Below are 27,982 nucleotides of genomic sequence, written 5' to 3' on the forward strand. Positions count from 1 at the left end.
ACTGCAGCGGTTCAGGAAGATGGCCCACCACCACCTTTTCAAGGGCAACTAGGGATGGGCAATAAATGATGGCCTTGCTAGCCCGTGCCCACATCCTGAGAATGAATTTTTAAAAAAGCCTGAGGGCTGCCACATAAAAAAGGCCCAAAGTCTCCGTGCACAAACAGCTCTATTAATGCTCTACACCCAGTCCCAGCTTTAGCCCAGCAGGGTTTGGTTGTAGAGTAACATTCAGTTGTGGGTGAGCCAGCACTTCAATGATAAAAACAGAGACAGCAGCATCAAGGAGAGCTGCCCCCGTATCACTAATTCCTCCATCCTGCACAGCTAATTCAGCAGCCACAGCCACTCTTATCCGAGTATTTAGGACTGCTAAGGCACTTAACAGGTGCTGTACAAGTCACATGCTGACAGGTTTCCTTTTTGCCATGAGCACTACAGAGAGTTAAACTATTGGCCAGGAGAGGGCAGGGCCATCATCAGGGACACGCCAGTGGCCAGTAATTATTTGCCTAATGAGCAGCATTGCCTTCAAATACTCCAAAAACAAGATGGCCGGATTTTTACCCTGCCCCATGTTTTTTTCTCTATAGCAGTTTCCCATTGGATTGACATTGGTCACATAAAAAATACCCCTTCCCTCCACCCAATAAACACCCTAGTTAGAAAAACATTTACTCACTAGCATGCCCGGCATCAGTTATCATTATATATGTTGTATGAGTATTGCAGATTTTAAAATGGTCAAGGTTGCTACAAAATATAGCTGCCTGATAGTATAATTGCAGTGTAATGTGCTGTCAATGTCACAATAAGCAGTTTGCAATAAGTTTGCCTAAGAATCTTCCAGCATAAAGCAGCTAGTAGCAGAATCCTTTCACCATAGCACAATGGAAAATCTTCCATTTTATTAGTTACACACACATGTGCTACTTTTGTATTAAGTTTCAGCAGACTATTCGATGCACTACAGGAGGTGCAGTAGACGTTTCTCACCCAGAGAAGAGTATAGGATCACAATCCTCATGAACTCCGCAGCAGAAATGCAGAGTGTTTACTGAAGCTCCAGTCCCTCGAAGCACAAACTTTGGATCAGGGGGACGCAGGGCCATAGGGTAGCCACGGAAATCTGTAGAGAGAACGTTCAACGAGTAACGTAACAAGGGTTTAAAAATTGTTAATATATTCTTAATCCACAATGCATCAGCTATTTTTGTTGCTGCATCAAATGCACAACAACTTTTAAAGTAGACTTTTTTGTGTATTTAACAAAATAGCACACATCACATGCTCTGCTATGGGCAACATGAGAACATGAATTACATTCTATAGCAAACTGACAGCACCAAATAGGTAAACATTTGCAGTCACTCAGTGTCGATTTAGAAAATCACAAACTGATATTCACCAAGTGGTCTTATGGCACAAAATAAGTACTATTGGGATAATATATATTGTTTAAAAATCACTGACATCTCTGGGTAGCCATGTGCAATAGAATGACTAGATACAGTTTTATACAGTGAATTTCTGATTTTAACTATGCAATTAAGGGGAAGTGCCAAATAAAGACCAGGCATTTCCCTATATGGATGTAATGGAGGGGGAATGGATTCCCCATATTTGTTCAAGGTCAGCAAGCACAGAGCAAGTCACCTCCCACCCTTCAAAGCTGCACCTCACATTTCTCCATATTAAGTTTCATCTGTCATCCATTTACCCAATCTATCAACCTGTCAATGTCCTTCTGAAGTCACTTGCAGTCACTCTTCAGTTCACCATGCTCCCTATTTTTGTGCCATCCACAAATTTTGATATTTTGCCCCTTATAACAAATCCAGTTCATATATATAAAATTTTAAAAATGGTCTCAGAATTCCAAAGATACCACACCTAATGGTGGTGCTATTAAATATAACGTTACGTGACAAATTGGAAGCAATGGGGCAACGTCTAACATTACGCAACAGCCCAAATAGTACCTTTAGGGAACCCCCAAACTAAGCCTGAGAAAATGGCAGGACAGAGGCCCATTTTATCAGAAAAATAAGCGACCAAATCCAATATGGACAACTGCAGACAGAGGCAATAATGTAAAATAGAGGACCCCAGGGAGTTTTAAAGTGAACCAAAAATGTGAAGTGAGCCATGAAGAAAAATCTCGGAAGGGGAAGAAATAATTATTTCTGTTGAAAATAAGTGCAGGATGTCAGTGGTCCAATAGTGGCAGAGAGGCCTCAAAAGAAAACGACTCAAAAGACACAGAACTCCAGCAGGACGCTCTCTTAGAATGGTGGAGCTTCCTTATCACCCCTCCCCCACCCCAAAATGTGGAGCAAATATTTGGCGGCCGGTCTCCTCAGCCCCTGCCCTGACCCCACCTCCTGCTATGTTTGTTGTCAGTTGGTAGTTTCTGTCCCCATTTGCTACTTGCTTACTGGTACGTTCCATATCTATTCAGTTGTAGTTTGTTCCTGTTTTTATGAATGACATTTGAGCCAATCAGGTGCAAGTGTCACACATACTTTGCACATCAAGTGTAACAGATACAGGTGCACGCTACACATAAGACTAGAATTTTTTTTCTTCTGAATGATTTAATTTAGCTCATCAGGCCAATAACCACATAAAAGTTCTTTTTCCTCCAAATAACAAATCTCACGATTCTTCTCAAAGCTTCATGTGAGCTTGTTTCTGCTGGTAATGTCAGCAATATCTAGAAGAACTGGATATCCTGTCTTGATCAGAAAACTGCTTGGTTAAGGGCCCTAGCTTAATTGTGCATTGCTAATCTGTCAGCCACACAGATGTCAGCCCTGCCTCCCTAATTAAGGCCAGCGCCAGGTAGTGCTTCCTAAGTAAATGTTGAGCGATTCAGATAACTGTTCTCACAGCCATGTACTCTTAACAGTTAGGAAGTATGTTTTTGTGCTAGCTCATTTCTCCTTTGAGGAGAGGTTTGTTAAAAGGCTTTCACTTATCAACATTTGGCCAAACACAAGAAATGCTATTTTAGTGTAACACAAAGCAATTAATTTCACATGGTTCACATGACTAGAGCTCTATCCATTGACATAAAAAAATCATGATTCATGCTACACTATTAGCAGTCAGGCGCTTTCAATATTTATATTTAGTACAGAAACTCGGGAAACATAGTACCTAGATTTAAAAACACAAATATCAAAACTTATCACCTTGTTTGATATTCAAATTTTTAAAGTTTATATAATGTGCTGGTACGGGACTCAAGAGTGTTTACAGAAATTAGTCTGCAATATGTTGTCTTAAATAAAAGAAATGGGTGACATTCACTTTGTGACTATGGTTTACAGTGTGGTAAAGACTGCTAAAGTTAATCAGGACACAGCACCATTTCCACTCTCTCAATCACTGAGGGCCTCCAGGTTGTGAAAAAGCAAGGAAAACACATTTTTTTTAAAAACAACAAATGCTAGCTCCCCTATATTAGTATAAGGCAATCAGCAACTTCGGACCAATTGAATAATAAATTGTGCACAGATACTTATTCATCGCATTTCCAAAGCTGAAATTGGATCACTTCTGTAATTTAAACTTTAAGACAGCGATAATTTAAGGTGGGGGGGGGGGGGAGGGGAAGGAATTAATTTAGTTGCAATGAATCAAAGAGATTTTCTTTTTCAATATTCTCATCCCAATCCCACATATTGTGGGATCCCATTCCTCTTTGAAGAAGTAACGAAGAATCAGCCTTGTAGTCAGCAGAAGCAGATAACACAGGAACTGTAATCTGACTCTAAGCCTTGGATAAAGAAAGTTTGTTTCCTTGTGACCATATGATGGCTTGTCCATCAACACATTCTCACTAATTAGGCCTAATTATCAGCCAAAGCTCGCTTCCCCTTCATGTTATTAAATCAGAAATAATCACATGCCCAGGCTTCTGTCAGCACCTGAGAGACCGGAGACCCCAATTCAATTGAAACCACTATCAAGCCCGGCCTTTGGAAGAGCTTGCTTGGCAATTTCTCCTGGCTTCAAAGATCCAGGTCCCCACACAGCCGCATGCCAGCGGTGCATTCTTGGGAGTGGATGCGGCGGTATGACTGACAGTGACACCCTTGACCCCTGCATTATTTCACAAATTACCGCTCGAGAAAGATGCTGATTACCTATTGTGCGGTAATATTGGGTAAATGGCACACCAAACTTTTAAAATGCGTTCATAACAAAACACGCGCATAGGACAAGAGTAAAAGAAAAAAGGATCACTGTCAGCAGAATGGACTCTGTACAGGAGCTGCATTTTGACAAAGGCAGGACAGATTGATTAGAATCAAACAGCCATGATTGTGTTACTCATGAGCATTTATAGAGGAATCTGTAAGCTAGGGATTTAGATAAAGTTTGAAAACAGGGATTCTGCTGAAATTTGAGGAAGTTTTCAAAGTCAACACATAAAAATCTTGCCAATTCTACTTCCAGTTTGTAAACTTTTGACATGAAATTATGTTATTCCTCAATACTGATCAATGTCACCTTTCTTTTGATTACAGACTGTTTATTGCTAATTCAGAGAAAGCTACCTTTCCATTTTCTAGTCAGCAGACTTTGGCGAACAGCCATGATTGAGAGAATACGTAAAATGTTACAAAAACCGTATGAAGTAACTAAAACACTTAGGACTTGAAAATAACTTCAGACTGGATTATTTCCCAGTAATCAATTGTTTATCATTACCAGATAAAACTTGGAGTGAATAGGTCACAATCATTAATCCTTCACCACATACCCTGTGACCACAAGTCATAAGCCACTGCTACCATTCAACTGTCAGCAAAAGCTGACCTATAACAGGACTACTCCGTCAAAAACAAGGGCCTGGAATTTCATCCGTGGACACAATCCGGAAGTTAAATCCGAAAACGCTCCCATTCAGCCCATGTCAAGTTATGCTCAAATTTCCTGCCACTCTCATTAGAATACGTCCGAATGGAAAATGGACATAAATCAGCGTAAACAATCGGGGCCCATGGAAAGCACCAAACTCACACTACATATTCCTTCTTCAAGCATGAAAATAAAAGTTTCAACTCATTCAACCATCATTCATGCACAGCAAAAAAAAAAGCCATTTAGATTCCGAAACAAAAACGCTTCCGGACTAAGTGATATTAAATAGACTGGGACACAGATCTGATTTCCCCATGCCACTGGATGGGAGGGAACAGTCAGTGGCAGAGGAATTCCCTCAGCTGCTTTTGTGTGGCTCCTATCTGCTGTTTGAGTGGTGCTGTCACAGACCTTGAACCAAGTAGCCCATAGCTGATGTGTGGCGTGGTAGCACCTGAGGGGAAAAATCGATTCCTTTAATAGGTCTTAAAAACCCCTTCTCATATATCTAACAATAACGTATTGCAAATTGCAGCTGTAGTCATGTATTTTACATAGTGAAGCATCTACTTTTTACAACTGGGCAATGCCTCACATACAAAGGAAAAGGTCTCAGAGCCAAAAAAACACTGCAAATTCCTCCTCCAGATTTTTAAAAAACATATTAGAAAGTCTTTCAGTGAACCAATGTGTAGCCTAAAAGTACATCAAAAAAAGCACTTTATTGAGATACAGTGTACAAGACAGAGTGCCCAGTAGCTACAGTGGCAGCTGACACTCCAGTGCAGTACTGAGGGAGCGCTGCATTGTCGGAGGTGCCGTCTTTTGGATGAGATGTTAATCAAAGGCCCTGTCTGCCCTCTCAGGTGGACGTAAAAGATCCCATGGCACTATTTTGAAGAAGAGCAGGGAGGTTTTCCCCGGTGTCCTGCTCAATATTTATCCCTCCACCATCACTAAAATACAGGTTATCTGGTCATTATCTCATTGCTGTTTGTGGGACCTTGCTGTGCGCAAATTGGCTGCCACATTTCCTACATTACAATAATGACTGCACTTCAAAAGGTACTTAATTGGCTGTAAAGCGAATTGGGACGTTCTGAGGTTGTGAAAGGCACTATGTAAATGCAAGTTATTTCTTTTCTTTCTTTGAAGGTTAATGCAAATAAAGATAGCTGTGTTTTACTGTGCAAGTCAATCTACACCCCTGTTATTGCGGAACTGAAAGAGCACATAAAAAGCATATGGATTGATCTGTCTGCCACACCCAGCCCTTTCAGTATATATTTATACCTGGAAATAATGAACGTTTTCAGCTTGCCCACAGTCACACACACTATTGTTATATTTCCATAGCTGGCTCACTGCCGGTGGTATTTCTGCCATCAACAACAGACCGGCAATGTAGAAAGTTGGTGCTCCTGCTCCCAGAGGCCGTCCACAACACCAGGAGGCGGTTTTCCTTGGACGCCTTTGGCAGTAGTGCCGCCTCGAATGGTAACATGAAGAAAATGCGGCTTGCTGTCAGAGGTAGAGGCAACTACCTCTTTTGGCCCACATGTAGACGGAGTGTGGCCCACCCAGTCTGTACAATTCATTGATGTGGTTTTGTATTCACCGTCCAATACGGGCCTTCCCAGTTATTGCGAAAGTTGGGACAACAACAGCTACATAGCTGCAAACCACAACTTCAAAACTGCACAATTTTACATGTGCACAATTGTTTTAAAGTGAAGCCAGCTGCCGTAGAAACTCCCTGTAATATAAACAGGGTCCTTCCTTACAGAACCTGGGACCGAGATGGTTGCAGAACTCCAGTTCCCCAAGTAGTCCTTCAATAAAAATGCTCCACATAAAATCTGATGGAAAAACTCTTAAAAGAAAGGTATCATTCAAATATTTTTTTAAATGTTTAATTCCCTAGTCCTCATACCTTTTTCTGGTAAACACACATCCACAATAAGTATTCTCATTCAAAGCATACACACACAGTGGGAGGCCTCATAAAGAACTGTACCCCCAAACACTATATAAAATACTATTCCCCAACATTGTCATCCGTTTCCTTAAAGGATAATTAAATCAACTGATACGGTTATATGATCCTAAATATTATATAATCCTATATAATCATAAACATTATAACATTATAAAGAGAAACATACTGTTTGTCAATATCCAACTGCTGTTTAAAGGCTACCTATAAACTTTTCCATACAGTGAAATTATGAATAGGGAGCATACACTCAAAATCAATTAACTTGAGGATTCAATATCATTTCTCCCATCATAATTTTGTGGAGAGGTTAAGAGGCAGGATAGTGAAGGAACGAATAATAATTAAAAAAAGAAAAGGATACTGAGGAATATAAATGTGTCAAGGTTGTAATGCTTATATAGAAATGTGTACAGCATTGGAAATAAATTTAGGGGCATTAGTTAGAATGGAGGGACATGACATTGTAGCTTGAAAGAAAGACAGAAGGAGAAAAGGGAGGTGGGATGATTTTATTAAAGACGTGGCTACAGTCACAGAAGGTTTTTTATTGATGATGGCAATTTTTATTGATAATGGCTGTTAGGGCACATGGTATTAATGGAAATGCAACCGTATAGATCAATGGCTGGGAACAGAAAACAAAGAGCAGAGCAAATGCATGAATTAAGAAATAGTAAGGGATCTGTGACCATATTGGGAGTACATTATACTCCACTGAGTAGTGGGGAAAGAAATCAAGGATGAAATTTTCAGGCAATTTAGAGAGCTTAGCAGTAATTCACTGGCTGTGAGGCGCTTTGGGACGTCCTGATGTCATGAAAGGCGCTATATAAATGCAAGTTCTTTAATAACAGGGTTGTAATACTGGAGGACTTTAATTAAGCTAAATTAGTGTGGGCTAAGACAAAAATTTGTAATCAAAATGGGAGGGACTCTTAGAATACATTCAGAACTGTTTTCTTAATGTCCAACAAGGAAGGGAGCAGTGCTAGGTCCGGTTCTGGATAACCAAGGACAAGTAAATGACCTGAAAATAGGAGAATACTTGGGAAATAGTTACTATAATCTAACTGGTTCACGTTGCAAATAGAGAGGAATCAAAAATAAGGTGCTGGACTAGAAATGAGCCAATTTCAGTGGGATGAAAGGGTGCCTAGCCCAGGCTAACCGGTTGTAAAGAATGGCAGGCCAAACAGCAGTGGGAGATATTTAATGTATGTATTTAATACATTCCAACTAGAAGTAAAGGGGAAACACCAAGGGCAACGATTCCATGGATAAAGAGAAAGCTCGGAGCAAAAATCAGATATAAAAGAAAAGGTACATGATAAATATGGGAGGGAATAATACAGAAGAATATTATAATTTAAAAGGTGTAAAAGGAAAGCAAAAAAGGAAGATTAGGAAGACTCGGAGGGGAGTTTGAGAGAAGACAGGTGGTCAACAAAGAAAAATGGCATGGGTTGTTATAAGCGCATAAGAAGAAAAAGGATAGCCTTAGAAGGGATAAAGAGTACTTACAAATGGAGCCATCTTGTACTTGAGATTGAGGAAATTTAAGAGATGTTTCAATAAATGTTTTGCCTTCATTTTTAGAGAAGGTGAAAGTGGGACTGTAGGAGTTGTGGAGGAGGATAGGGAAGAGCCACTGCTGGAGATAAATATTCAAAAAGAAACTGGATTTTAAAAAAGTCATTGGGACTAAAGGAAGTGGCCCTGGAAATAGTGGATGCATTGGTGATCATCTTCCAAAATTCTATAGACTCTGGAACAGTTCCGACAGATTGGAGGGTGGCAAATGTAACCCCACTAATTAAAAAAGGAGGGAGAGAAAAAGCAGGGAATTACAGACCAATTAGCCTAACATCAGTAGTGGGGAAAATGCTAGAGTCTATTATAAAAGATGCGATAACAGAACACTTGGAAGGCATTAATGAGATTGGACAAAGTCAGCATGGGTTTATGAAAGGGAAATCATGCTTAACAAATCTACTGGAGTTTTTTGAGGCTGTAACTAGTAGAATAGATAGGGGCGAACCAGTGGATGTGGTGTACTTGGATTTTCAGAAGGCTTTTGATAAGGTCCCACACAAGAGGTTAGTGTGCAAAATTAAAGCACATGGGATTAGGGGGAATATACTGGCATGGATTGAGAATTGGTTGACAGACAGGAAAGAGAGAGTAGGAATAAACGGGTCTTTTTCCGGGTAGCAGGCAGTGACTAGTGGGGTACTGCAGGATCAGTGCTTGGGCCCCAGCTATTCACAATATATATCAATGATTTGGATGAGGGAACTAAATGCAACATTTCCAGGTTTGCAGATGACACAAAGCTGGGGTGGAATGTGAGCTGTAAGGAGGATGCAAAGAGGCTCCAATGTGATTTAGACAAGTTGGGTGAGTGAGCAAGAACATGGCAGATGCAGTATAACGTGGATAAATGTGAGGTTATCCACTTTGGTTGTGAAAACGGAAAGGCAGATTATTATCTGAATGGTGATAGATTGGGAAAAGGGGAGGTGCAACGAGACCTGGGTGTCCTGTTCACCAATCGCTGAAAGCGAGCATTCAGGCGCAGCAAGCAGTTAGGAAGGCGAATGGTATGTTGGCCTTCATTGCAAGAGGATTTGAGTACAGGAGCAGGGATGTCTTACTGCAGTTATACAGGGCCTTGGTGAGACCACATCTGGAGTATTGTGTGCAGTTTTGGTCTCCTTATCTGAGGAAGGATGTCCTTGCCATGGAGGGAGTGCAACGAAGGTTTACCAGGCTGATTCTTGGGATGGCAGGACTGACGTATGAGGAGAGATTGGGTCGACTAGACCTATATTCACTTGTGTTTAGAAGAATGAGAGATGATCTCATCGAAACATATAAAATTCTAACAGGGCTAGACGGACTAGATGCAGGGAGGATATTCCCGATGGCTGGGGAATCCAGAACCAGGAGTCACAGTCTCAGGATATGGGGTCTGCCCTTTAGAACCGAGATGAGGAGAAATTTCTTCACTCAGAGGGTGGTGAACCTGTGGAATTCTCTACCACAGAAGGCAGTGGAGGCCAAGTCATTAGATGTATTCAAGAAGGAGATAGATATATTTCTTAACGCTAAAAGGATCAAGGGATATGGGGAAAAAGCGGGAACAGGGTACTGAGTTAGACGATCAGCCATGATCATTTTGAATGGCGGAGCAGGCCCGAAGGGCCGAATGGCCTACTCTTGCTCCTATTTTCTATGTTTCTAAGAGTAGAAAAGTCACAAGGTCCAAATGGTATGCATCCACAGTACTGAAAGAGGTTGGGAAGGAGACGGCAGAGACACTAACCAGTAATTGCACCAAAGAACTGGAGAGTAGCAAATGTTACATCTCTAAGGGGAAAGAGATAAACCATGAAAAAAACCTAAAAAGGGGAAAGGGATAAGCCAGAAAATTAAAGGTCAATTAGTCTTATCTATCTTTTAGAGGGTATAGACAGGTGAAAACGAACATAAGGAGGGCATGGACATGTGAGGAAGAACACAAGGAGGGTGAGACAGGTGAGGAAGAACTCAAGGAGGGTTTAGACAGGTGAGGAAGAACTCAAGGAGGGTTTAGACAGGTTACTGCAATAGGTAGATGTAGATCAATACAAAGATAGGTGTAGTAGTACATTGTGGGGGGCAAAAATCAATGAAAGGAAGCATACTCTAAACACTAAGGTCCTTAACAAAATGGAGGAAGAGAGAGAGAAATTTAGGGTGCCGATACAGAGATCTTTAAAGATGAGTATGCAGGTAGAAAACATCACATTAAAAGCAAATGAGATTCTGGGTTTTATACACAGAGCAAGAAAGTGATGGTTGGTTCAAGACATCGCCTTCGGCCACAGTTGGAATATTGTACATATCTCTGGGCATTCAAGTATAGAAAGGATATTACAGCCATGAAAAAAGTATGGTGAAGATTCATTAGAATCATAATAGGAAAGAAAGACTATATTTTCAAAAAATTGGGGCTTTTTTCTTTAGGACAATGAAGGGGAAAGGGGGAATCGAAAAGAGGTTTTCAAACGTATGGGACACAGATGGAGAGGATAAATAGTGAAAGATCATTTCCACTATTTGGTAAATCAGTAGCAAGGGGGCGCAGTCAGGTATTTCACGAGAAGAATATAGAAATAAGTTAGATTTTGTTCACACAAAGCTATTAGATCAGAGGGAATGCTTTACCACAAGTGGCTATTGAGGCAGAGATTGTAACATTATTTATCAGGGGACTGGATAAGTATTTGAAAAGGAAGATTACAAAAGGACAGGGAAATGAGATTAGACCTGACATAGGTGCAGTGGGCTAAATGAAAACAGAATCCGTATTAGCTTTTAAAAAGGAAGTTAATAAATATTTGAAAAAGAAAAATGTAAAAGAGTATATAGAAAGGGGAAGAAATTGTACCACCAGGATAGCTCTTTGAGAGAGTCAGTACAGGCGTAATGGGCCAAATAGCCTCCTTCTGCACTGTAAAATTTTATAAAATGGCCACCTTCAGCATTGTACTTTCTATGTCACACTACAAAGATCCCAGGTGTACACGATGCATATAGCATTATGTGGCAATACTGAGATGTGATCATGGAAACACATGAGAGACATTCAAGCCTTGGAGGGCAATTCAGAGAAAAGCCATAAGAGTAATCCCTAACATTATAGAAAGATGCTGCAATGAAAGACTGCAGAAATTTGGGCTTTTTGGTCTTGAAAGGAGGCGACTAAGAGGGGTCCTCATACAGGTAACACTTTTCTATATAATGGCCTCCTTCATCAGTAATTGGGAATTGAATGAATACTTGAAGGGGAAAAATTTGCAGGGCTACGGGGAAAGTGCAGGGGAGTGGGACTAATTGGATAGCCCTTTCAAAGAGCTGGCACAGGCACAATGGGCTGAATGGCCTCCTGTGCTGTATCATTCTATCTTTATACAGTACATATATGGTAAACAGTATAGATAAAAAATAAATCTGGCACACTACTTCCAATTGAACTGAGATAGTGGGACAAGGGGACACAGATTCAAGCTGCCAAAGGCAAATTTAGGACCGATGTCATGAAATTCTCTCTCACAATGAGCAATCAACCCAGACTAGACTCTGGAATTATTTAATAATGATTTGGGGAAGAGACAGTAAATTATTTTTAGATTGATGAGCTGGGATTGGGACGAATGACTCTCCTTGTATCTATCTTGTGAATTATATTTTAAAAAACAATAAAAGAGGGTATTAATTATTTTTAATCACTGACATTGAAAAAACCTACAATATCACTCCATCCAGTCTGAAAATAGTATATTTACAGACAGAATATCAGACATGATAATGAGCCTATGTTATCTATCCCTGGAGCCTACACTGCCTGGGAAACAGGTCAAACTGTAGGTGGATGGGAACATGCAGTTGCAGCTCTGCCAGCCCACCCACATTGAATAGAGCGGCACCTGTCAGGGGGGACTGAAAATGAACTTTTTAAAAAAACAATTAGCACATTAGTATTGCAATATTGATAAATTTACTGCCAACAATATGAAATTAAAGCTCATCACTTCTTTAAGTAGAGTTTCACTGTCTAGTGCCCAAGGGCAACAATATGCAAGATAGGTTTAAACTTCACCTACGGTCTCTGATACTACTAGGCAGGTGATCTGAAGTACTTGCACAGCAAGCTCAAGAACACAACATCACAATGTTCTCAAAGTTTAACGAGAACAACTGTTACAATTCAGTGCACTCCAAATACGTTTTCTTGTGAAAGACTGAAAGATACACAAAGGGAAGTCCGAGCTCCCTCGGAACTGAAATTTGGCCTTATACAATGACCTCTTACTGATGAGGTAAACATTGCAATTAATAGAGGTTACCACCATAAATAAACTCCTGATCTCTCTGAGAGACGAACAAACAACTTTCTTTCAAACCGCTTATGCCAGGTTACAACTACGAATCAGGTTTATTAATAAAATTAGGAGGAGAAGCAAAAGTTAAACACAGCAGACAGATAAAACCAGCACGGTTCAAATAACTTACAAAGATCTGCAACACAAAACAAAAGAACTCAAAGTTCTCTCAGTTACGATCAATCTTTGTGAGGGGAAGTTTAGACGTGAAATCAGACATTCACAGAGCTTTCCACTAGCCCGAGCTGCCTGGTAAAGTAGGTGTTCACTGAAGAAGCCCTGGTAGGGACCCCAATTATATCCCCTCTTTACCTTGATGTCCAAATATTAAAATACAGAGTCTCTTATGACGTGAAAAATGACAGATCTCTGATGTGCCACAACAGTGTTATTGCCATATTAGCTAATGTGGGAGTTTACATAGTACTTATAGTAGTTTGCCTATCTAACAAGTGACTGCACTTCAAAAGTAATTCATTGGATATGAAGACATCTTGAGGATATGATAAGGCACTATATAAATGCAAGTTCTTCCTTTAACAAGAAATAGATCTATCTACACAAACAAAGGTCTTGTATCTATTGCATGTCCACCACATACATCAAAATATTTAAAGTATATATTTTTTTTAAAAACAAGTCAGTCATTCCCTGCTAGTTTTTCTGACCTTCCTTAACCCAGCCTTTCCCCACGGAGCAGAAGGAATGTACACGCAGCTGCCAATCTACAGCAACTTCTCTCTGCGATTAGCCTCCAATTGATCTCAGGGTGTACAGTGGCCTAAGGCCAAGTTAAACACAGCTCTGTCATAGCATTCGAGCATCATAACTATGCTCCAGACTCTCATCCCTGGTAAGCAACATCACAGGAGATCAACTTCATATGTATATTAACAGTACTGTATAAAACATACTGCTCCTTTAAGTAAAACAATTTAATAAAGATCTATTAACTCAGGCACACATACCTGTCGTTGTTCTTTTCAATCTTAAAGGTTAATTATAATGTTGGTGTGCAGTTATGATCTGAAGGAAACAGGAAATCAGAAGCACTTGTACTTCGACACCTTCTAGAAAACAGAAAGGCTTCAGTCAGTTGTCTACACCTACAAGTATGGACATTCATCAGTATAATGTAATATTTTCATCAAGTCCACGCCTATGTAACAAATAAAGACCTGCATTTATATAACATCTTTCATGACCTCAGGACGCCCCAAAACGCTTTACAACCTTTACTTTACTTTTGAAGTGTAGTCACTGTTGTAATGTAGGAAAAGTAGCAGCCAATTTGCTGAGGCCAAGGTTCCACAAACAGCAACGTGATAATGACCAGATAATCCTTTTTTTAAAAAAAAAATGATGTTGGATGAGGGATAAATGTTCGCCAGGACACCGCGGAGAACTCCCCTGCTCTTCTTCAAAATGGTGCCATGGGATCCTTTACGTCCATCCGAGAGGGCAGACGGGGCCTCAGTTTAACGTCTCATCTGAAAGACGGCACCACTGGCTGTGCAGCGCTCCCTCAGTACTGCACTGGGGTGTCAGCCTAGATTTTTGTGCTCAAGGCTCTGGAGTGAGGCTTGAATCCGCAACATTCTGACTCAGAGGCAGGAGTGCTACCACTGAGCCACAGCTGACACAATAAATTTTGTTATAAATATTTCTTTAAAATGTTGTGTTCTTGAAGTTATGACAGTAGGGTCTTTTGTTACTCTGTCTCTTTTTATTTTTTTTACCTTCAGTAGGTCTCCCCAAGCTATGCAACATTCCCCACTTAGGTGGCAAGCAGATGGCTTCATCTCAGGACTTTCCCAAAATGTACTTTTTTTTGCTGAGGGTATCAAACCACTCTACTTTCTCCCTGGTCACAAACCAATTGAAGCTCCCAAACCTCTATAAATGCCATTCTCAACTAGCAACTAGGAGATGAATGGTAGCACATTCCACATTCTTACCACTCTTTGGATAAGGAAGTTTCTCCTGAATTCCCTATTGGATTTATTAGCGACTATTTTATATTTACGACCACTAGTTTTGGACTCCCCCACAAGTGGAAACATTTTCTCTACATCTACCCTATCAAACATAATCATTAACTTAAAGACCTCTGTCAGGTCACCTCTCAGCCTTCTCTTTTCTAGAGAAGAGAGTCTCAGCCTGTTCAGCCTTTCCTATAAGGATATCCTCTCAGTTCTGGTATCATCCTTGCGAATTTTTTTTGCACCCTCCCCAATGCCTCTATATCCTTTCCATAATATGGAGACCAGAACTGTGCACAATACTCCAAATGTGGTCTAACCAATGTTCAATACAAGTTTAACATAACTTCTTTGCTTTTCAATTCTATCCCTCTAAAAAATGAACCCTAGTGCTTGATTTGCCTTTTTTTTTTTAAATGGATTTATTAACCTGCATCATTACTTTTAGTGATGTGTATCTGTACCCCTAGATTTTTTATATATATATTTCAAAATATACTTTATTTCATAAAATTTAAAGATACACACAGTTCAATGTAAAAGCTCACAATTTCAAGCAATGCAGTTCAAACCAATAAATGCAGATCGTACACATTATGATCTCATTATTACAATTCAAAACATAGTACATATCTTCTAATACATTCTGTACAATACAAAGTGGGGTGGTCTTTCCCTATAGAGCTTTTGCGTGGGCCGCAGCTCGCTTCAGTGCATCCCGCAGCACATACCCCTGGACCTTGGAATGTGCCAGTCGGCAACACTCGGTCGTGGACAGCTCCTTCAGCTGGAAGACCAACAGGTTTCCTCCCTTTGCTCCTCTAATCTGTTTAGACTCTTATTAACCAAGCAGTATGTGGCCTTCTTATTCTTCCTAACAAAATGCACCACCTCACACTTATCTATATTGAAATTTATTTGCCAATTACACACCCATTCTGCAAGTTTATTAATGTCCTATTGCATTTTGACGCATTCTTCGTATGTATTAACCACACCATTCAATTTGGTGTCATCTGCAAATTTTGAAATTGTACTTTCGATTCCCGAATTCAAATCATTAATGTAAATTGTGAACAACAGCGGTCGCAGCACCGATCTTGGGGAATACCACATCCTACCTTATGCCAGTCTGAGGAGCTACCCTTAACCCCTACTCTCTGTTTTCTGTTTTGTAGCCAACTTGCTATCCATTCTGCTAGCTGTCCACTGTCCTCAGCCACAAATCTACTTTATCTGCCTATTGTGATCTGATCAGGCTACAATGGTTTGACTTATAGGGAGAGGTTGGATAGACTGAGACTTTTTTCCCTAGAGAGTAGGAGGTTAAGGGGTGATCTTATAGAAGTCTATAAAATAATGAGGGGCATAGATAAGGTAGATAGTCAAAATCTTTTCCCAAAGGTAGGGGAGTCTATAACGAGGGGACATAGATTTAAGGTGAGAGGGGAGAGATACAAAAGGGTCCAGAGGGGCAATATTTTCACTCAAAGGGTGGTGAGTGTCTGGAACGAGCTGCCAGAGGCAGTAGTAGAGGCGGGTACAATTTTGTCTTTTAAAAAGCATTTGGACAGTTACATAGGTATAGAGGGATATGGGCCAAGTGCAGGCAATTGGGACTAGCTTAGTGGTATAAACTGGGCGACATGGACATGTTGGGCCGAAGGGCCTGTTTCCATGTTGTAACTTCTATGATTCTAACTGAATCTTTGACTTCACGATCAATTTGCATAAAAACTGAATCATTTCAGCCTTTTAAAAATGTGATATTCTAATCACGAATGTATGAGAATCTTTAAAAAGCAAATTATGCCAACCGTGGAAACCAGTTATTGTCCCCTTATTACGAAGCTGCAGTTGTGCTCTAAGGCTGTTCGCTGTAGAGTGTGAAGGGCTGTTAACAAGGCCAGAACTACACTTATAGAGTTGTAATGTACACTCTGCTCCTGCCAGGAGAGAGCTCTACTACTGCAGTAGCTATTTTTCTTTAACATTAGTAAAATGCAGGCAGCATTGCCTGCTTTCTCTTAACATTAAAGAAACTGTGTTAAGTTGATAAAGTATCCAGGAGACCGCTTGATCACTTTTATAAAGACGGCCTCACACAGAATGTACAATTATATTCTAGCAGGTATAACACCCAGGTGGTGTAATACATTGACTGTCTTGTTTGCGTTCAGCAGTCATATTAGGATTTGATTCCTGGGTCACACTGCCACATTTGCATCAATACACACCCAAAAACACTTCACAATGGCTCGAAGTTAGCAGTATAACTGCAGCCTCAGCCTCACACGCTGGACGAAAAGTTGTATTTCACCACTTGGGTACCTCACAGAATTGAAATTATGCAATAGAAATAAATTCATTGAAAACATTAATAGGAATTTTTTCTTTAACATTGAGACTAATCTGTAAAGATGGGACTCGCCTCCGAGTAAACTGAGGGGCTCCTATCCCAGAACCTCCTGTATAGTGAAGGACTCTCAGCCCAGACCTCCTGCACAGTGAGGGGAGGGGGAGGGGTCTCCTCTCCCAGATCCTCCTGTACAGTGAGAGGAGAGATGTCTCGTCTCCCGGACCCTCCTGTTCAATGCGAGGGTGGTCTACTCTCCCAGACCCTCCCGTACAGTGAGGGGGGGGTCTCCTCTCACAGACCCTCCCGTACAGTGAGGGGGGGGTCTCCTCTCACAGACCCTCCCGTACAGTGAGGGGGGGGTCTCCTCTCACAGACCCTCCCGTACAGTGAGGGGGGGGTCTCCTCTCACAGACGCTCCTGTACAGTGAGCGGGGGATCTCCTCTCCCAGACCCTCCCGTACAGTGAGGGGGGTCTCCTCTCCCAGACCCTCCTGTACAGTGAGGGGAGGAGGTCTCCTCTCCCAGACCCTCCTGCATAGTGAGGGAGGTCTCCTCTCCCAGACCCTCCCGTACAGTGAGGGGGGTTCTCCTCTCCCAGACCCTCCCGTACAATGAGGGGGGGGGTCTCCTCTCCCAGACCCTCCTGTACAGTGAGGGGGGTCTCCTCTCCCAGACCCTCCTGTACAGTGAGGGGAGGGGGTCTCCTCTCCCAGACCCTCCCGCACAGTGAGGGGGGTCTCCTCTCCCAGACCCTCCCGTACAGTGAGGGGGGGGTGTCTGCTCTCCCAGACCCTCCCGTACTGTGAAGAGGGGGGGTCTGCTCTCCCAGACCCTCCCATACAGTGAAGAGGGGGGGTCTGCTCTCCCAGACCCTCCCATACAGTGAAGAGGGGGGGTCTGCTCTCCCAGACCCTCCCATACAGTGAAGAGGGGGGGTCTGCTCTCCCAGACCCTCCCATACAGTGAAGAGGGGGGGGTCTCCTCTCCCATACAGTGAAGAGGGGGGGGTCTCCTCTCCCAGACCCTCCCATACAGTGAAGAGGGGGGGGGGGGGGTCTCCTCTCCCAGACCCTCTCATACAGTGAAGAGGAGGGTCTCCTCTCCCAGACCCTCCCATACAGTGAAGAGGGGGGTCTCCTCTCCCAGACCCTCCCATACAGTGAAGAGGGGGGGTCTCCTCTCCCAGACCCTCCCATACAGTGAAGAGGGGGGGTCTCCTCTCCCAGACCCTCCCATACAGTGAGGGGGGATCTCCTCTCCCAGACCCTCCCATACAGTGAGGGGGGGTCTCCTCTCCCAGACCCTCCCATACAGTGAGGGGGGTCTCCTCTCCCAGACCCTCCCATACAGTGAGGGGGGGTCTCCTCTCCCAGACCCTCCCATACAGTGAGGGGGTGGTCTCCTCTCCCAGACCCTCCCATACAGTGAGGGGGTGGTCTCCTCTCCCAGACCCTCCCGTACAGTGAAGGGGGGTCTCCTCTCCCAGACCCTCCTGTACAGTGAGGGGGGGGGGGTCTCCTCTCCCAGACCCTCCTGTACAGTGAGGGGGGGGTCTCCTCTCCCAGACCCTCCTGTACAGTGAGGGGGGTGGTCTCCTCTCCCAGACCCTCCTGTACAGTGAGGGGGGGGGGGTCTCCTCTCCCAGACCCTCCTGTACAGTGAGGGGAGGCGGGGGGGCTCCTCTCCTGCCTGCTCGGAGCCGGGACCTAAGCAGTTTACCACGACCCCGCAAGTACAGTACTGGAATGGGAGACACGCCCGACCGCGCTGCCCATTCCCGTTAACCCGAACTCGCGGCCTGCGGCCTTCGAGTGCTCGTTGCCAAGGCAACCGCGGCCCTAGGCCTGTACGGCCCACGCCAGGACCGCGGGAGCCTAAATCACTCCCTGGGAGAAACTTCGGAATGAAACTTAAAGCAACTCCGGCGACATTATTTTACCGGTTAAATAATCCAGGTACCGAGTGAACGCTGCGCAAAATCCGGTTATGCTTTTTGCACAGTGACTTCCGGTCGTTGCAGTGACTTCCGCTCGGCTCTCTGGGTAATGTAGTCAAGCCCCAGTGTGATCAAACAAAAAATAAACAAAAGAGCCCCTTTTTTTATATAAAGAGGGGTACAACTAATAAAGAACTAAACCATAAAACAAAGGAAAACTTATCAAATTAAACAGCAACATTAACATCCGTGTGTCTCCAGTACACACTCCAGCCGCTGCGGTGCCCACCGGTCGTGGAAGACCTCAAGCGTGTGTGAGTTGGTTGTGCGGACGGGTGTGGGGAGGTGCCAACATCTTAGAGCACAGAAGGTTAAGGGGAGATTTAATAGAGGCTTTCAAAATCATGCAGGGTTTTGATACAGAGTAAATAAGGAGAAACTGTTTCCAGTCACGCAAGGGCCGGCAACCAGAGGACGCAAATTTAAGGTAGTTGTGAAAAGAACCCGAGGCGACATGAGGGGGAAAAAAAATTACGCAGAGAATTATTACGATCTGGAATGCACTGCCTGAAAGGGCGGTGGAAGCAGGTTCGGTAGTAAGTTTCAAAAGGGAACTGGATAAATACATGAAGAGGAAAAAATTGCAGGACTATGGGGAAAGAGGCAGGGAGTGGGACTAATTGGATAGCTCTTTCAATGAGCCGGCACAGGCACGATGGGCCAAATGGCCTCCTTCTGTGCTGCATCACTTTATGATTCTATCACTCTATCTGTATGTGCAATGTGTGTATGTCTGTGTGTTTTGCTGTGGCACACTGGCTGGGGGCCCATTTGTAGAGGAGAATGTTAGGAGTGGAGAGCCACATCTGATCAGCAATTGTCACAAATTGTAAAGCAGTGAATAAATATCTAAAATAAAAACAGAAAATGCTAGCAAACACTCAGCAGGTCAGGTAGCATCTGTCTACCGTAGAGAGAGAAACAGAGTTAATGTTTCAGGTCGATGCCCTTTCATCATCTGGAAGATGTTAGAGATTAACAATATTTAAGCAAATACAGAGCATGGGAAAGGAGGGGAAAGAACAAATGGGAAGGTCTGTGAAAGGATGGAGGGCAGGAGTGATTAAATGACAAATGGTGCAAGGCAAAAGGGGGTGGTAATGGGACAAATATGTAAAGTTATGTGCTTCTTAAGTTACATTTGTCAAAATGGACCCCATTTTTAAATTGGTTGCCATAGGAACAGGAGTCGGCCATTCAGCCCCTCGAGCCTATTCCACCATTCAATGATATCATGGCTGATCTGTATCCTAACTCCATTTACCCACCTTGGTTTCATATCCCTTAATACCCTTGGCTAGCAAAAATCTATCGATTTCAGATTTTAAATTATTCATTGAGCCAGCATCTACTAATTTTTGTGGGAGAGAGTTCCACACTTCTACCACCCTTTGCGTGAAGAATTGTTTCCTTACTTCTCTCCTGAATGGCTTGATTCTGATTTTAAGGTTATGTCCCCTTGCTCTAGACTCCCCCACTGGCAGAAAAAGTTTCTCTCTATCTAACCTATCAATTCCTTTCAAAATCCTAAGAACTTCAATCAAATCACCCTCTCTCATCAGTGAGATTTGGCAAATACTTTTTAAAAATTTATATAATATCCCTAAAAATGCCAAAGGGGATTCTATCAATGACAATGAATAAGTTGTTAAACTGTACACCTGTGTTTTATTATGAAATCTGGACTTCTGGATAGAACATGTCTAATAGTAAATGCAATGCAATAGGGAATCACATTGACTTCTGATCGTATAAATGTGTAGTTGTTGCTACAATAATTGATTAGTTAAGATTTCTTCGCCACCGAGGAGTTTGGTCCAGCAAAATCATAAAGCTCAGACGTTCTTGCTTGGTTGGTATGTGTCATTTTTGGTTTTTAATAGAATTATAGATTTGATAATGTAATTTTATCTACACAGAAAATAAAAAGGAAAACAAGCATAAGGCTATATAATATTCAGTACAGTTGATTTCAAGATAAATATATGACTTTTTCATCATATAACTTCTGCAAAGCTTTTTTTTAATTCATAGGATGGTCACATTTATTACCTTGCTAGGTCTTCATAGGTTATTAAGAGTCAACCACGTAGAATGGACTAGAGTCACATGTAGATCAGATCAGGTAGGAGTGGCAGGTTCCCTTCTCTGTAATTAGTGAACCAGTTGGATTTTTACAACAATCTGGCAGCTTTCATGGTCAATTTGTTTCTGGGGCCAGCTCACAAACTATGAGATTTATTAAAAAATAAAACTTGTCAAGGTGGCATTTGAGCTCACAACTTCTGGGTTACCAGCCCGGTGCCATGACCACTATACCACATTACCCATTGCGCATTCCTAATATGGAATTTTATGAAACAAGAACAGATAATACTGGAAATATACAACAGGTCAATCAACATCCATAAAGAGAAAAGACAAGTTAATGTTACGAGTTTAGACTCTTCATCCGATGAGAAGGCTGCAAACCTGAAATGTTAACCAATCTTTTCTTTTTACAGGTGCTGACAGTTCTATTATGTATTTCTAGCATTTTCTATTTTTGTTTCAGACTTCCAGCATTTGCAATTTTAAAAAAAATTTGTTCTGAATTTTATGAAGAGTTTAGAAAAATAGACAGAGCATCAGCCAGTCCCTAATTCAGAATATTCATGGAGCGAAATAATCACAACCAGTTTCTGTTTTGTGGTGCATAAATGCTATTGTAGTCACACCAGAGACTTGAGTACATAAGACAGGCTGACACTTCAGTGCAGTATTGAGGGAGGCTGCACTGTTGGAGGTGCCGTCTTTCGGATGGGAGTTAAACCGAGGCCCCGTCTGCCCTCTCAGGTGGACGTAAAAGATGCCATGGCCACTATTCGAGGAAAAGCAAAGGAGTTCTCCCAGTGTCCTGGGCAATATCTATCCCGCAGCCAACATCACTAAAACAGATTATCTGGTCATTATCACATCGTTGTTTGTGGGATCTTGCTGTGCACAAATTGGCTGCTGCGTTTCCCTACATCACAACAGTGATTACACTTCAAATGTACTTCATCGGCTGTGAAGCGCTTTGGGACATCCTGAGGTCATGAAAGGCGCTATATAAATGCAAGTTCTTCATTTCTTTTCTTTCTTTGAAGGGTTAAATGAATCTAGGAGCACTCAGCCCATACAGCAAATAAACACAGGTCGAAACGTGTTGCGTTGATTTTGAGTACACAACCAAAACAATAATGAAGCAAAGGACTTTGTAATACACACATGGAACTGTACAAAAATGATAGAATATTACTGCCTGTAGCAGTCAGCTCAAAGTGCTGGAGAAATCAGAAAAAGGGACTGTTTAGCAGCATGCTAACTGGGCTGGGCATGAACCCATCTCCCCCTATTTATGTGTGTTGGGAGTTTTGTTGATACTTTTGTCAGTGTATCACTAGACGTTTTTATTCCTTTCAATTAATAAATTGCATGGCTATATGTTATATAAACTATACTTTACTACCCGTAAATATATCTAAAAGCAACTTTAGTTCCGTTTTCAGTCCTTTTAGCATCTCAGTAACAGCAATGAATCTAATCTTAACACTAACACACCTTTTATAAGCCTTGCCAACTGGAACTGGAATCTCAAGGGATAGCAATAGGTGAACATCTGGCCATTCCATTAAGGCAGAGAGTTAGAACAGAGTCTTGTAATTCCCCTGTCTATTTGTGCGTGGACTTTGCTCACCACTTCCTCCAACAGAACGGCTGAGATAAGAAACTCGCCTCATCGGATTAGGAAACATTAGCCCACTTTCTACCATTACACATTATTGACTTTGAGAGTGATGTAGTTAAATCCGAAACTAGGGTCTTAAATTTAAACAAGGCCAATTACGTGGATATGAGGGGTGAATTGGCTAAGGTAGATTGGAAAATTAGATTAAAAGATATGACGGAAGATAAGCAATAGCGAACATTTAAAGGAATAATTCATAATTCTCAACAAATATACATTCCCTTAAGGAATGAAAATGCCACAGGAAAAGTGATCCAACCGTGGCTAACTAGAGAAGTTAAGGATAGTATTAGATTAAAAGAAGAGGCTTACAATGTTGCCAAAAAGAGTAATAACCCTGAGGACTGGGCGGGTTTTAGAAATCAGCAAAGGATGACCAAGAAATTACAAAATAGGGAGAAAATTGAACATAAATGTAAACCAGCAAGAAATATAGAAACAGATTGTAAGAAATTCTACAAGTATGTAAATGGGAAGAGAGTAGCGAAAGGGGGAAATGTGAAATTATCCACTTTGGTAGGAAGAATAGAAAAGCAGAATATATTTTAAAAGGTGAGAGACTAAGAAATGTTGGTAGTCAAAGGGATTTGGGTGTCCTTGTACACGAATCACTGAAAGTTAACACGCAGGTACAGCAAGCAATTAGGAAGGCAAATGGTATGTTAGTCTTTATTGCAAGAGGGTTGGAGTATAAGAGTAAGAAGGTCTTGCTGCAATTATATAGGGCTCTATTGAGACCATATTTGGAATACTGTGTAGAGTTTTGGTCTCCTTACCTAACGGAGGATATCCTTACCTTAGACAGGGTTCAATGAAGGTTCACTAGATTGATTCCTGGGATGAGGGGGTTGTCCAAGAGGAGAGATTGAGTAGAATGGGCCTATATTCTCTGGAGTTTAGAAGAATGAGAGGTGATTTCACTGAAACGTATAAAATTCTTAGAGGGCTTGACAGGGTAGATGCTGAGAGGCTGTATCCCCTGGCTGGAGAGTCTAGAACTAGGGGGCACAGCGTCAAGATAAGGGAGCAGCCATTTAGGATCGAGATGCGGAAAAATTTCTTCACTCAAAGGGTTGTGAATCTTTGGAATTCTTTACCCCAGAGGGCAGTGGATGCTCAGTCGTTGAATATATTCAAGACTGAGGTCAATGGGTATTTGGGCACTAAAGGAATCAAGGGATCTGTGGATAGGGCGGGGAAGTGGAGTTGAGGTAGGAGATCAGCCATGATTTTATTGAATGGCGGAGCAGGCTAGGAGCCGTATAGCCTACTCCTGCTCCTAGTTCTTATGTTCTTGCCCCCACCCTAGTTGTGGTCCTGAATCTTGCTCTTTTGCAAGAATAGTTTCTTTTGGGCAAACTATTGGAATCAATACTGAGAGATAGAATAAACTGTCACTTGGAAAGGCATGGTTTAATCAGGGATAGTCAGCATGGATTTGTTCAGGGAAGGTCATGCCTTACAAATCTAATTAAATTCTTTGAGGAAGTGACAAGGAGGATTGATGAGAGTAGTGCAGTGGATGTTGTCTACATGGATTTTAGTAAGGCATTTGACAAGGTCCCACATGGCAGACTGGTCAGAAAGGTAAAAGCCCATGGGATACAGGGAAATGTGGCAAATTGGATCCAAAATTGGCGCAGTAACAGGAAACAAAGAGTAAAAGTCGATGGATGTCTTTGCGAATGGAAATCTGTTTCCAGTGGTGTGCCATAGGGCTCAGTGTTGGGTCCCTTGCTGTTTGTGGAATATATTAAATGATTTGGACTTGAATATAGGGGGCATGATTGGCAAATTTGCAGATGACACAAAAATTGGCCGTGTAGTTGATAGTGAAGAGGATAGCTGTAGACTCCAAGAAGATATCACTGGGTTGGTGGAGTAGGCGGAAAAGTGGCAAATGGAGTTCAACCCGGAGAAGTATGAGGTAATGCACTTAGGGAGGGCAAACAGTAAAAGGGAATATGCAGTAAACAGGAATATAGTGAGAGGGGTAGAGGAAGTGAGAGACCTTGGAGTGCATGTGCACAGGTCCCTGAAGGTGGCAGTATAGGTAGATAAGATTGTGAAGAAGGCATACGGAATGCTCTCCGTTATTAGCCGAGGTACAGAATACAAAAGCAGGGATGTAATGATGGAACTGTATAAAACGCTGGTAAGGCCACAGCTGGAGTATTGTGCGCAGTTCTGGTCACCACATTACAGGAAGGATTTAATTGCTCTGGAGAGAATGCAGAGAAGATTTACAAGAATGTTGCCAGGGCTTGAAAATTGCAGCTACGAGGAGAGATTGGATAGGCTGGGGTTGTTTTCCTTGGAGCAGAGGAGGCTGAGGGGTGACTTGATTGAGGTGTACAAAATTATGAGGGGCCCAGATAGAGTAGACAGGAAGTACCTGTTTCCCCTAGCGAAGAGTTCAAGAACTAGAGGACATAGATTTAAGCTGATTGGCGGAAGGATTAGAGGGGACATGAGGAAAAACTTTTTTACCCAGAGGGTGGTGGGTGTATGGAATTCGCTGCCCGAATTGGTGGTAGAGGCAGGGACCCTCAACTCTTTTAAAAAGTACCTGGACCTGCACCTAAAGTGCTGTAAGCTGCAGGGCTATGGACCGGGTGCTGGAAAGTGGGATTAGAATGGGCACCTGGTTGTTCTTCGAGCCGGCGCAGACACGATGGGCCGAATGGCCCCCTTCTGTGCTGTATCTTTTCTATGGTTCTATAGTTCTATGGTTCTTTTGCCCTTGCTCCAATCGCAAGTCCTGTCATTGGCTGGGTTTACAGATGGTTACTAAAAGCAATGGATTAGAAGAATGTATTATAATGTAAGAACAGTTTTATATTCATTACAAGTGCGTTGAACCCAGACTTCAATTCTACGCCAGAATGCATGGTAGAAGAAACGGCCATTCAATCCATCAGGCCATTGCTTCTCCCACCCATCACAACCTCTCATGTGATGGATTCCACGCAACTAATTTAATCCCCTGAGAGAAAGTTCTATTAAGTTTTTGCCTGACCTTCCCTTCCCAAAGATAGACAAGCAAAACTCCACCATATCATTCTATGGTTAGCCCGCCATTATTCATGATCCCAGTTGCATTCCAGAGATGATTTTTCTAAGGTTGCAGCATCAGAGAAACCAATGTGTACCATGGACCGTCTCCATTTGTACTCATTCCTATTCGTAGCTGAAGCTTGGTATAACAAAGATAACAAAGCTGTTCTTTGGATGAGCAGAAATTTCCTCCAATTAAATATTGGGAAGACTGAAGCCATTGTCTTCGGTCCCTGCCACAAATTCCGTTCCCTAGTTGCCAACTCCATCCCTCTCACTGGCCATTGTCTGAGGCTGAACCAAACCGTTCGTGACCTTGGCGTCCTATTTGACCCTGAGCTGAGCTTCTGACCCCATATCCACTCCATCACCGAGTCTGCCTACTTCCACCTCCGTAACATCACCCGTCTCCGCCCTGCCTCAGCTCATCTGCTGCTGAAACCCTCATCCATGCCTTTGTAACCTCTAGACTTGACTATTCCAATGCTTTCCGGGCCAGCCTCCAACCTTGTACCCTCCATAAACTTGAGCTCATCCAAAACTCTGCTGTCCATATCCTAACTCGCACCAAGTCCCGTTCCCCCATCACCGCCGTGCTCGCTGACCTACACTGGCTCCTAGTCCGGGAACGCCTCAATTTTAACATTCTCATCCTTGTTTTCAAATCCCTCCATGGCCTTGCCCCTCTCTATCTCTGTAACCTCCTCCAGCCCCACAACCCTCCGAGATCTCTGCGCTCCTTTCAATTCTGGCCTCTTGCGCTTCCCCGATTTTCATCGGTCCACCTTCAGCTGCCTCGGCCCTAAGCTCTGGAATTCTCTCCCTAAACCTCTCCGGCTCTCTCCCTCTGTCCCCTCCTTCAGGACGCTCCTTAAAACCTACCTCTCTGACCAAGCTTTTGGTCACCTGTCCCAATATCTCCTTATGAGGCTCGGTGTCAAATTTTGTTTGATAACACTCCTGTGAAGCGCCTTGAGACGTTTTACTGAAAGGCGCTATATAAATGCAAGTTGTTGTTATATGCCTGGCCACAATGATTTATTAATTTCACCAGCATTCCAGTACTTTAGAGTGGTGTAATTGTGTGCTGCCCATTGTTGGAATCTTTTAAGGACAGCGTAGCAACAGCACCAATCATTGACGGTAACTATGATGCTCGCTGTGGGTATTACTCGCAGAACAAAAGCCACTGAAAGAGATAATAAACACAGTTATGATGATGCATTAAGTCTTCATTTATCCAGCAATAGAGGCTGTGTGTAATTTGTAGGTGTGTATTTGTACCACAGACATGCCATGCAATGACTTCTTCCTTTTATTTATTGTTTTTTTTCCCACCAAGTATTCAGTTCGTGCTAAGATAGTTACCTTTTAGAAAGAGACACAAAGAGGTGTGTTGGTGAGAGCAGAGAGAGGGAGATTACCCTCCCCCAGTAAGCAAACATCATCTTTATAAGATTGTTTGCCTTTTCCATGAGACAAATAAGCAAATATGCCTCCTTTCGGCTGTCATTCCCAGAGATCTGGTTCTTTCAAAGATGCATTGTTTAAACAAATTGTCTATCCCCCAACCCCACCCCCAACAGTTTACTAAGTATTACTGACCAGATATTAGCAGGACCCCATGTACTTTACAGACAGTTGTTGAAAATACATTCTGTAACTCCTGCCTGTTTTTTTTCCATTTTCTGTCCCTTCTCCCCTCCCTTCACTGCCACTTTGTACAAGGTATGATTCCACGGGCATTGGACACTCTCCAGGACATCACCCAAGTAGTCATTGTTCATGTGTGAGCCTCGAAGGTGAGTATCGACATACAATTCAGTCTCGGAGGGGAAGAACACAGCAGAGCCCAGCCCCGACCTCATTTGCCCATGCGCGCGCGCACACACACGCACGTGCACACACACACGTGCACACACACACACACACACACACGCACGTGCACACACACACACGTGCACACACGCACGTGCACACACATATTTCCAGCAGGGGCTGCTGGATAACAATCAAGA

The 27,982-nt window shown here is 42.6% G+C and overlaps 1 protein-coding gene across 1 annotated transcript in view; it reads right to left on the minus strand.

Moving 5' to 3' along the window:
- gnb1l (guanine nucleotide binding protein (G protein), beta polypeptide 1-like) overlaps nt 1-19,150 on the minus strand; it is a 35,159-nt gene extending 16,009 nt beyond the window's left edge. The window contains exons 1-3 of the mRNA XM_068006338.1: nt 19,082-19,150; nt 13,770-13,871; nt 997-1,129 (exon numbers count right to left, since the gene is read on the minus strand). Of these exons, the coding sequence (XP_067862439.1) occupies nt 997-1,112 (116 nt within the window). The 5' untranslated portion in view covers nt 1,113-1,129; nt 13,770-13,871; nt 19,082-19,150. The remainder of the gene's footprint in view (nt 1-996; nt 1,130-13,769; nt 13,872-19,081) is intronic.
- Nucleotides 19,151-27,982: the final 8,832 nt, after the last annotated feature.

Source organism: Heptranchias perlo, chromosome 25 (assembly GCF_035084215.1).
Source record: "Heptranchias perlo isolate sHepPer1 chromosome 25, sHepPer1.hap1, whole genome shotgun sequence".
Classification (NCBI taxonomy): domain Eukaryota; kingdom Metazoa; phylum Chordata; class Chondrichthyes; order Hexanchiformes; family Hexanchidae; genus Heptranchias; species Heptranchias perlo.